Source organism: Scyliorhinus torazame, chromosome 3, assembly GCF_047496885.1.
Source record: "Scyliorhinus torazame isolate Kashiwa2021f chromosome 3, sScyTor2.1, whole genome shotgun sequence".
Classification (NCBI taxonomy): Eukaryota; Metazoa; Chordata; class Chondrichthyes; order Carcharhiniformes; family Scyliorhinidae; genus Scyliorhinus; species Scyliorhinus torazame.
The window spans coordinates 26,486,900-26,498,957 of NC_092709.1; the positions used below are offsets into that span (position 1 = coordinate 26,486,900).

General features: G+C 46.7%; 1 protein-coding gene across 2 annotated transcripts in view; it reads right to left on the reverse strand.

Annotated features, from left to right (window-relative positions):
• Positions 1-838: 838 nt before the first annotated feature.
• The window catches only part of helq (helicase, POLQ like), an 85,197-nt gene continuing 73,977 nt past the window's right edge, over positions 839-12,058 (reverse strand). For both annotated transcript variants that reach the window (XM_072495453.1, XM_072495452.1), the window contains exons 15-18: positions 11,474-11,647; positions 9,329-9,442; positions 8,559-8,693; positions 839-2,051 (exon numbers count right to left, since the gene is read on the reverse strand). In XM_072495453.1, the coding sequence (XP_072351554.1) occupies positions 1,956-2,051; positions 8,559-8,693; positions 9,329-9,442; positions 11,474-11,647 (519 nt within the window). In that variant the 3' untranslated portion in view covers positions 839-1,955. The remainder of the gene's footprint in view (positions 2,052-8,558; positions 8,694-9,328; positions 9,443-11,473; positions 11,648-12,058) is intronic.

Consider the following 12,058-nt stretch of genomic DNA (forward strand, 5'->3'; position numbering starts at 1 on the left):
GGTTTGGGGAGAAGGCAGGAGACTGGCAGGGTTTCAGCTTGGGGTTCCACAACTTTCTACGACTCAATGAGTGTTACCGTACAATTCTTGTTTAAGCATTCCGTCACGTTTGTCTTGTGTGATTTCCTGATGCTCAGAATGTAGTCTGCTCTCCAGCAGTACTGGTCATTGGCGAGGGTAGTCACATGGCTAGCTGCTCTTGGGAGGCTGCACCCGGGAGAGGGAGGAAAGTTGCATTGTGATCACGGGGAAGGTGAGAGGGGAATTTTCAGATATGGGAATAATGAAATGTAAGAGTGGAGGTTTAGAAAGAGGGGGGTGCTGTATGTGAGAAGGGAGAAAAATAGAAGAATGGGGATTGTGGACTAATGCTGCGAAAAGCACGGCAAAATGATTATTTTCTATTATAGGCAGGGTGGGAGGAGGGAAGGTGGAAAAATAATAGGGTGTCCATTTAGAAGTTAGGGGCCATGACGCAAGGAGCAGCCAGAGGGTAAAAAATTCCGCACTCAGCTGGATTTGGATTTTTTCTGATTGCCAAACCCTCCATGCCTCCCACTAATGGACTGTGGATTAACTGGTCTATTTCCCTCATTCTTTTTTCTTTAATCTTTATCCTGATATTTGGGATGAGTTTACCTCACGTGTATTTGTTAAAAGGTGTCCTCCATCATGAAAAGTACCAGGCTTGGCCTTCCAGTGTGCCAAACACTCCCAACCAGTGCATTGCATTGCAGGCTTCTGCAACGTTTGATATCGTGTTACACTATTTTTGTTTCATCTCTGTGATCCCCATTCTCCAATATCCCTCACTGAAACATTTCACTGACAATATTAGAAATTTTCAGTATTTTATTGCACATGCTTTAGTGTACATTTATAAAAAAATATGTAAACAGAGGTTTGAATAATTAAACAAACTTATGTACTTGAGGTTATTACAATATTTTTTTATACACAAATGAATAAATAGACTTTAGTTTACGGATCTCAAGGGATTGCATTTGTGTACTCAACTATTCTGCTTTATTAAATCATACAAAACAAGAAAATAAGCTGCTTCGCATAAAACACTCCATTTAGTTCAGTTACGATCATTTATGGTACAGACAATACCTCTGTATGCTTAATAACGGTGTGCAGTAGATACAGCCCACCTATAGTCACCAGGCAGTCTCAGTAGATACAGACTGTAGTGACACATCACTGGGCAGTCTCAGTATTATGACTGTCGCGGTTAGTCACCAGGCAGTCTCGGTAGATACAGACTGTAGTGATACATCACTGGGCAGTCTCAGTATTACGACTGCCGCGGTTAGTCACCAGGCAGTCTCGGTAGATACAGACTGTAGTGATACATCACTGGGCAGTCTCAGTATTATGACTGTCGCAATTAGTCACCAGGCAGTCTCAGTAGATACAGACTGTAGTGATACATCACTGGGCAGTCTCAGTATTATGACTGTCGCGGTTAGTCACCAGGCAGTCTCGGTAGATACAGACTGTAGTGATACATCACTGGGCAGTCTCAGTATTACGACTGTCGCGGTTAGTCACCAGGCAGTCTCGGTAGATACAGACTGTAGTGATACATCACTGGGCAGTCTCAGTATTATGACTGTCGCAGTTAGTCACCAGGCAGTCTCAGTAGATACAGACTGTAGTGATACATCACTGGGCAGTCTCAGTATTATGACTGTCGCGGTTAGTCACCAGGCAGTCTCAGTAGATACAGACTGCAGTGATACATCACTGGGCAGTCTCAGTATTATGACTGTCGCGGTTAGTCACCAGGCAGTCTCAGTAGATACAGACTGTAGTGATACATCACTGGGCAGTCTCAGTATTATGACTGTCGCGGTTAGTCACCAGGCAGTCTCGGTAGATGCAGACTGCAACAGTATGTCACGGGGTCGTTTCCGCATATTTAGACTATAGCTGTGTCACCAGACAATCTAAGTAGATACCGACTGTAGCGGTAAGTCAATGGGCAATCTCAAAAGCTCTTCAACCTCTTCTTGTAAAGCTTCAGCTTTTTCATTTAGCAGCATCTGTAAACAGATAACCAAGAAAAAAATTTAAATGAAAATAGAAAAAGCTGGAGATATAAAGGTCAGTTAGCATTTGTGAAGTGGTTTTGATGTTTTTGGTATATACCCTTCATCATGTTATTCTACTAACAAGGCTAACTTAACCCCCTGAAAAGTACTTCGTGTTTGTTTTTACAATAAACATGGTGTTGCAAATGCTGGTAACTGGACATTTCTCAATAGTACTTATGCAAGTGCAGGGTTTGTTCATTGATTTGGTTTTACAATGTTTCTCCTTTTTAATCAAGCTACAATGGAATGAACACAATTGGAAATACACAGAATACAGGTTCAGTTTGCAATCCAAATACAGTTTCTGAGTTATTCACCTCTGTGTGAGTACAAATATGCAAACTGCAGCATACACCAGCCCATTTATAGTACAGATATGGAACCACTATTCTCTTTCCAACTGCAGTCAATTTGTTCCCAAGCGTCTACAAATTGAGGGTAATTCTCCCTGACAAGAGGGTGCTGCAGTTTCTCTCATACTACGAGGAATTTATTATACTAGACCTTTTTCTGATGAATATATACTTGCAGTTGTCTTTATTCTGCGGTAACCAAATCTCACTCTGATTTGGTTGATCCATCTCCACTGAAGTTCAGAAAATGGGAGACTCAGCAATGTGTCAGATATCAACAAATATGTACAATTAGTTGACTGCATCCGAGAGAGCCATGTGCATCATAAAGTCACATGAAGCTAACTTATTTAGCAGCATGACATGACACCATGATGTTTTGGATTTGAGATGGAACTTTGAGATAATATGTCCAAATCCATTTTAGCTTTACATAAATAACGGGCCTTGAGCATTATTGTGAACGTGCTCATGGCGCATGTGGTGAACCACTGTTGCACTTATATTAGAGGATGTACGGTAGAACCTGCACTACAGGTTTGCCTGTGGCCCCTGCCTGCTGGCTCCGCCCAGGAGGCGGGGTATAAATATGTGTGTCCTCCAGCTCGCAGCCATTTCGCCAGCTGCTGTGGGAGGCCACACATCTGATACCAATAAAGCCTCAGTTTGGATTCAACTTTCGTCTTTAAGTCAAATTGATCGTGCCTCAATTTATTGGTATCAGTTTCGAAGGATGGACCTCCGTATTAAACCAGATCGCCTGCAGCTGGATCTGCACTCAAGCGACGCCAGAAAGGAATTCCAGCACTGGCTAGCTTGCTTCGAAGCGTCTATCAACGCGGCGCCGACCCCTGTTCCGGAGGCTCAGAAGATCCAGATCTTATATTCCAGGCTGAGCTCCAAAGTCTTCCCACTGATCCAGGATGCGCCAAACTACGCCGAAGCCATGACTCGACTCAAGGACAATTACGAGCAGAAGACAAACATGCTCTTCACCAGGCACGTGCTCGCAACTCGTTCTCAACTACCGGGTGAGTCCATAGAAGACTTCTGGAGGGCCCTAATCCCACTAGTCCGGGACTGTGACTGCCAGGACGTTACAGCTAAGGAACACTCAGACCTCCTTATGAAGGACGCCTTTGTGACTGGAATTGGGTCAGATATCATACGTCAGCGGCTCCTAGAAGGGGCCACGCGCGACCTCGCAGAAACTAAAACGCTAGCGCTCTCCATGACGGTCGCCCTGCACAACATCCAGTCTTACGCCTCCAACGCCCACCCCTCCTACGCTTCACGGACCTCACTTATCAGCCGCCCTAGCGGGGGCACTGCCCACCCAATATACCTGCGCTACACGCCAGCCAGCAAACCCCAGGGGGCCCTGATGCTACTTTTGCGGCCAGCAAAAGCACCCCCGCCAATGCTGCCCAGCCCGCGTTGCCCTTTGTAAAACCTGCGGGAAGAAGGCCACTTCGCCTCAGTGTGCCAGGCCCGCTCAGTGGCCGCGATCACCTCCACCCCCCCAGTCACGGACAATGGGCGCCGCCATCTTGTCCCCCCCCAGACCATGTGCGATCAGTGGGCGCCACCATCTTCACCTCCGCGCAACACGAGCGTTTCATGGACGCCGCCATCTTGCTCCACCCCCGCAATGTGCGTTCCATGGGCGCCACCATTTTGTAACTCCAAAGATCTCCGGGCGCCGCCATCTTGTCTACCCCTCAGCACATGGACACCACCAGCGTTCCAAAATCTGAACTCAACGGCCGCCCCATTATCCAACGACCAACCAAGCCTCGCCTCCATGTCACTCGACAGTCTCGCCCCCAAAACCTCACCAACGCATCCACCAGTGTGAAAGTCAACGGCCATGTGACCTCTTGCCTGCTGGACTCCGGGAGCTTTATACACCCGGATATGGTAAGGCGCTGCTCCCTCACGATACACCCCGCCAATCAAAAAATCTCCCTGGCCTCCGGATCCCATTGCGTAGCGATCCGGGGGTACTGTACGGTCACGCCCACGGTTCATGGCATAGAATTCCACGGCTTCCGCCTCTACGTTCTCCCTAACCTCTGCGCTGCACTTATCCTCAGCCTGGATTTTCAGTGCAACCTTAAATTCGGCGGGCCCTTACCACCCCTTACTGTGTGCGGTCTCGCGACCCTAAAGGTCGATCCACCTTCCCTCTTTGCTAATCTAACCCCAGATTGCAAACCCGTCGCCACCAGGAGCAGCCGGTTTAGCATCCAGGATAAGACCTTCATCAGGTCCGAAGTCCAGCGGTTGCTTCGGGAAGGCATCATCGAGGCCAGCAACAGCCCCTGGAGAGCTCAGGTGGTAGTGGTTAAATCTGGGGAGAAACACCGAATGGTCGTGGACTACAGCCAGACCATCAACAAGTACACGCAGCTCGACGCGTACCCTCTCCCACGCATATCTGACATGGTTACCCAGATTGCACAGTACCGGGTCTTCTCAACGGTGGACCTGAAATCCGCCTACCACCAGCTCCCCATCCGTAAATCGGACCGTCCATACACCCCTTTCGAGGCAGACGGCCATCTATATCACTTCCTTAGGGTCCCATTCGGGGTCATTAACGGGGTCTTGGTCTTCCAAAGGGAGATAGACCGAATGGTCGACGGGTACTGTTTGTGGGCCACGTTTCCGTACCTAAACAATGTCACCACCTGCAGCCATGATCAGCAGGACCACGACGCCAACCTTGCTAAATTTCTCCGCACCGCTACTCACCTAAACCTCACTTACAACAAGAAGTGTGTGTTCAGCACAAACCGCTTAGCCATCCTCGGCTATGTGGTCTAGAACGGAGTTCTGGGGCCCGATCCCGACCGCATGCGCCCCCTCATGGAACTCCCCCTCCCCCACTGCCCCAAGGCCCTCAAACGCTGCCTGGGGTTCTTTTCATATTACGTGCAGTGGGTCCCAAACTATGCGGACAAGGCCCGCCCACTCATACAGTCCACCCGGTTTCCCCTGACGGCCAAGGCCCAACAGGCCTTTGCCTGGATCAGAGCTGATATTACCAAGGTCACAATGCACGCTGTAGATGAAACACTGCCCTTCCAAGTAGAAAGCGACGCATCAGACGTTCTCCTTGCCGCCACCCTCAATCAGGCAGGCAGGCCCGTGGCATTCTTTTCCCGCACCCTTCATGCCGCTGAAATTCGGCACTCAGCATGGACTTCAAGGCCTCCTCCCCTCCACCGGTCGTCAAAAAAGAGGCCCAAGCTATCGTTGAAGCTGTGCAGCATTGGAGGCATTACCTGGCCGGCAGGAGATTCACACTCCTCACTGACCAACAGTCGGTAGCCTTTATGTTCAACAACACACAGCGGGGCAAGATCAAAATCTTGCGGTGGAGAATCGAGCTCTCCACCTATAATTACGAGATTAGGTATCGCCCTGGCAAACTCAACGAGCCCCCAGACACTCTATTCCGAGGTACATGTGCCAGTGCACAGGTAGACCGACTCTGGACCCTGCATGACAGCCTTTGTCACCCAGGGGTCACTCGATTGTACCACTTCATTTAGGCACAAAATTTGCCCTACTCCGTCGAGGAAGTAAGGACAATCACCAGGGACTGCCAGGTCTGTGCGGAGTGCAAGCCGCACTTCTACCGGCTGGACCACGTGTGCCTGGTGAAGGCCTCCCGCTCCTTTGAACGCCTCAGCATGGACTTCAAAGGCCCCCTCCCCTCCACCGATCGTCACACATATTTCCTCAGTGTGATCGATGAATACTCCCGGTTCCCCTTCGCCATCCCTTGCCCCGACATGACGTCTGCCACCGTCATTAAAGCCCTCAATTCGAACTTCACTCTGTTCGGTTTCCCCGCCTACATCCACAGTGACAGGGGATCCTCATTCATGAGTGATTAGCTGCGTCAGTTCCTGCTCAGCAGGGGTATCGCCTCCAGCAGAACGACAAGCTACAACCCCCGGGGAAACGGACAGGTAGAAAGGGAGAATGGGACGGTATGGAGGACCGTCCAGCTGGCCCTACGGTCCAGAAATCTCTTGGCCGCTCGCTGGCAAGAGGTCCTCCCTGATGCACTACATTCCATTCGCTCGATACGCTGCACTGCCAATAACAATACACCGCATGAACGTCTTTTTGCCTTCCCCAGGAAGTCCACATCCGGGGTGTCGCTCCCGACTTGGCTCACAGCTCCGGGAACCGTGCTTCTCCGTAAACATGTGCGACTCCACAAGGCGGACCCGTTGGTGGAGACGGTACACTTGCTCCACGCAAACCCCCAGTACGCCTACGTGGCGTTCCCCGACGGCCACCAGGATACTGTCTCCCTCAGGGACCTGGCACCAGCAGGTTCCACCCCCACGCCACCCACGTCGCCACCCTCCCCTCCCCCGTCGCTCACAACACCACCCCCCCAGGACCGTCCGTCCTCCCCTTGCCCACGCCCATCGATGAAGAGGATTTCAGCATGCTCCCGGAGTCACCTTCGACCAGGTCAGCACCAACATCGCCGTCACCACTTCGCCGCTCTCAAAGGACCATCAAGGCCCCGGACCGACTAAACCTCTGACCGGTCCACCGGCGCCAAGAGACATTTGTTTTGCTCTGTAGATATTAAAATCATGATTGTATATAGTTATCCACCACCCCCGCGGACTCAATTTTAACAGGGGTCGAATGTGGTAAACCACTATTGTACTTATATTAGAGGATGTACGGTAGAACCTGTACTACAGGTTCGCCTGTGGCCCCTGCCTGCTGGCTCCGCCCAGGAGGCGGGGTATAAATATGCGTGTCCTCCAGCTCGCAGCCATTTCACCAGCTGCTGTGGGAGGCCACACATCTGATACCAATAAAGCCTCAGTTTGGATTCAACTTTCGTCTTTAAGTCAAATTGATCGTGCCTCAGCGCATTTAGCTGACACAACTACATAAGTGTGGGAGAGGTGGATCCATGAGTCGATCACCTTAGAACAAGAGGTGTGTAATTAAAGGAAAAACTTGCATTTAATCAGCGCTTTCACTTCTGCACCTCCCCAAACCACTTCACAGCCAATTAATTACAATAATGGCTTCACTTTAAAAGTAATGTAGGAATTATGAGGGAAATGGTGGTGTAGACTGGACTGGTAATCCAAGGATATGGGTTCAAATTCCACTACAGCAGCTGGTGTAATTTAAATTCAATTAATTAATAAGGAATCTGGAATTGAAAGCTAGTCTCAGTAATCGTGAAAACGCAACTGATTCACGAATGTCCTTTAGGGAAGATAATCTGCCATTCTTACCTGGTCTGGCCTACATGTTACTCCAGACCCACAGCAATGTAGTTCTCACAGCGCCAGGGACCCAGGTTCGATCCCGACCTTGGATGACTGTGTGGAGTTTGCACGTTCTCCCCATGTCTGCATGGGTTTCCTCCCACAGTCCAAAGATGTGCAGGTTAGGTGGATTGGCTAATGCAAATTGCCCCTTGGTAACCTTGCACCAAAAGGTTAGGTGGAGTTACGGGATAGGGTAGGGGCATAGGCCTAAGTACTTGGCTCACAGCTCCAGGAACCGTGCTTCTCCGTAAACATGTGCGACTCCACAAGGCGGACCCGTTGGTGGAGACGGTACACTTGCTCCACGCAAACCCCCAGTACGCCTACGTGGCGTACGTGGGTGTCCTTTCAGAGGGTCGGTGCAGACTCGATGGGCTGAATTGCTCTCTTCTGCACTGTGGAGATCCATGATTCAATGAACTTACTGCCCTATGAAATGGCTGAGAAAGCCACTCAGTTCAAGGGCAATTAGGGATGGACAACAAATGCTGGCTTGCCAGTTATGTCCGTGTTCCTTAAAAAATATTTTCAAAATTATAGAAAATTGTAAACCTGTGCTGCCACTGGAACTCAGGGTCATTTTCTTTACAATTGGGAGCATCACTGATGACAGGAGAACTATATGTCTACCATCGTGGCGCTCCTTCATGGCAACAATGCCTTTAGGCTTCATTCCACCCTCACATCTGCTTTGTAGAGAAACCAAATGACGTGACTGATCACGATGTCAACAGAGTCCAAACGATGAGGTGAAGCCAGAAAACGGTGCTTACTTTAGCAGAGGAAACTATCTGTTTTGCCTGGCGTCTGGACATATGTTCAATTGTCTTCACCAACACTTCAGGGCTTGCATTAGCCAGGTAAGACAAAGATTTATAACCAGCTTTGTACAACTGTCGAGCACGAGCCTACAAACCAAAACAGTGAAATAATTATGCACAGCATTACATATCGCTAACACACTTTCTGATGCTTAATCAAATTTACTGCCGTTCATAAAATATATTGATTTTGGAAGAGGTGCAATTGGGAAATTTAAAAAAATTGATGTGTTGGAAATATCAGATTGTCAGAACTTGGGGACAAAAAAAAAAACAAGTTAATGTTTCAGGTACAACCCTGTTGATGCTTGACAAAATTACCACAGTGCGCTGGAATGTAATCATTTGAGAAAAATGTTTTTTTGTTTTTGACGTTATAATTCGAGTTCCACCCTGCATTTAGACTGTGCTTTTGATCAGCACATCGAGCCTCTAGCCCCGTGCTTAGACAGTGAATTCACGGTTTTGGAAGCCATGTCCAACAGTGTGGAAAGTTCCCTACTATATAATTTTCCTCTCTCCTTCAAACCCCCTATTCAGTACTTCCAATTTTCACTTGGCAAGGCAGATTAAGCCCAATATCTCCAAGCTTTTCCTTTATGTCAAAACTCAAATACCTTATCAACAAATGTGCCAGAAAACTTAATTTGCCGAGCAAACATCACCTTTGTCCTATAAGTAACTGCAGCATTTTATAAAAAGAATAATGCGGATTTACAAACCTCCAGGACACCTGATACTTCCATAAGAGAAACAAGTTCTGGTTTCACACAGTATGACAGTTTGTGAGTGAGGTCCTGAAAGAGGGCCTGGTATGCCCAGAACTCCTCTAATTCCTGTAGGCAATAAAACAACATTGAAATCAATCTCAGTTCAAGAAGAAACACTTTATATCTATGTATATACACATAAATGACATGAACCAAACACCCCTTTGTTAAATGCTTTTATCCACTGGTGAAACCTGCATCTATGCTTGTTACCTCTAGAATTGACTATTCCAATCTTCTCCTGGCCACCCTCCCATCTTTCATCCGACATAAACTTGTGCTCATCCAATACTCTGCTATGGGTATTTAACTCGCATCCATCAACCCTCTGCTTGCCTCCCAACAGCCCCTCAGGTTTAAAATACTTATGCTTGTTTTAAATCCCTCCATGATCTCTCCCCTTCCTATCTCTGTGATCTCCTCCAGTCCCACAACCCTCCAAGTGATGTGCGGCCATTTAATTCAGGGCTATTGCATACACCCAATTTTAATCACTTCACCTTGGTAGCCATGTTTTCAGCTGTCTTAGCCCTAAGTTGCAGATTTCCCTCCTGCATCTCCCTCTCCTCCTTTAATGCCTACCTGTTTGTCCAAGTGTTTGGTCACCTGTCTTGATTTCTCCTTCTGCGGTCAAAAGTGTTTTTTATTGATAATGTCATAGTTAAGCACCCTTTTGCGATATTAAAACGTGCTATAAAAATGCAAGCTATTGTTCAATTGATGAACTTAATATCTTGTCATGTGAGGGTCCCTTTAAGAAAAGGGTGTTTTATCAAATGGCTGCAGTGATGTCGCTGTGTGGGTGGAGCTGGGCTGTGATTCTGTCTTTTACTTTTGTTTTGAGCTGGAAGCTGCTTTGTGGCTCTGATTTTTTGGGGGGTTTTTTCAGTTGGGGAGCTGCATTCAAACCAAGAAGGTGTATTTTGGTCTCTCTCTCTGCATGCTAAAGAATGTCTCCAGTCCACTTGATAACTTCACAGTAATACCTGTTTCTGTAAGGAATGCAAACTTATTGTTTTGTAGGAAAAAAGGGTGTTTGGCTTATGGATGTTAATAGGTGTTTATAAAATGTTAACTGGATTCATAGAATAAAGTTTTGTTTAAAAATACTTAAGATCTGTGTTGCATCACACCTGGAAAGTGAGCCCTTGTGCTCCTCATAACCAAAATCTATCTACAGTTTTAGGTTTACGATATACTTTGGTGTTCTCTAAACCCTGGTCCATAATAATCTCAACAATTATGCTTTTGGAGCACATTATAGCAAACATGTGTCATAGCAAGTTCCTTACATTATTTTTCTTAAAACATGGAAACAGGTGTTAAGCCCCAATGGTAACTCTATATAATAAGAACGAGGAAGTAGGTTGTGACTTCTTCAACCTAGGTTTATTGTGTTCAGTAATCACTTTTCCACAAAAAAGTGCCACCTGTATCCCCTTTATATTTTGGTGCAGTCTATTAAACAGTAAATGCAATTTATTAAACAATTAAAACCTCAATTCTAACTTAAGTACTAGGGAACGTTAACTCGTCCCTAAAAACAGGTTTAGGCTATTGCCTCTCAAACATGTTCTGTCACTGCTGCGTCACAGCGCCGAGGACCCGGGTTCGATCCTGGCCCTGGGTTACTGTGCGTGTGGAGTTTGCACATTCTCCCCGTGTCTACGTGTGTCTCACCCTCACAACCTAAAGATGCACCGGGTAGGTGGATTGGCCAGGCAAAATTGCCCCTTAATTGGAAATTTAAAAAAAAATTTAAAAAAAGAATTAGATTGTGGCTGATCTGCAGATCGAAAAAGAAAATTCCAACCCTAATGTAGTTCTTTCCACCAAGAACTCGTAGAGGAGAAAGTACAGGTAGTGTTCAAACACAACATGGAAAATAGTGCAGATTATATGATGTCCAAGTCTCTTTTTGAGTAGGCTTACAAAGTTGCTCAGAAAGCTGGGAGTTTAAAAGCTATTTGCTAGTTCATTCACTATTTACAGGTTTTGTTTACTTCTGTCATGAAGTTTGTCAATGTACATCAGCTCATTATAAAAGTTTTTCAATTACATAAAGAAAGAAATATTAATTGAAGGTTTCACAAATACCTCACAGAAATGCAGCACACTAGAGGAGAAAGCTGCTGCTGCATTCAGAAGATTTTGCATAAAGCCACGAGACATGTTGAACTTCTGCGCTACAGCCCACGTGTTCATCTCTTTGAAAAGGGAGTACAGCACCAACGATAGGTAGAACCGGGCTACGACAAATCCATCCACAGTCTACAGGAAGATAGATACAGTAGAATACTTACAACTGAAACAACAATTTGTACCCTTCAGCAATAATATTCCAGTGATAGTCTGTAGAGATGCTATCCTGCTCCTGAATGGGATATGTCAGCAACTACAAACCCCTGAAATAAGTTTATTAATATACATAGACAGTGAAAAAGTAAAAAGAGACAACAACAGTTTGTATTTACATAGCGCCTTTAACATGATAAAATGCTCCAAGGCGTTTCACAAAGGCACTATAAATGTGACATGAAACCACATTAACAGAAATTCAAGCAGATGACCAAAGGTTGGTCAAAGAGATAGTGTTTAAGGTGTGTTTTAAAGGAGGAAAGCATGGTAGAAAAGCACAGAGGATTAGGGAGTGAATTCCAGAGTGTTACTCAACTGGGAGTC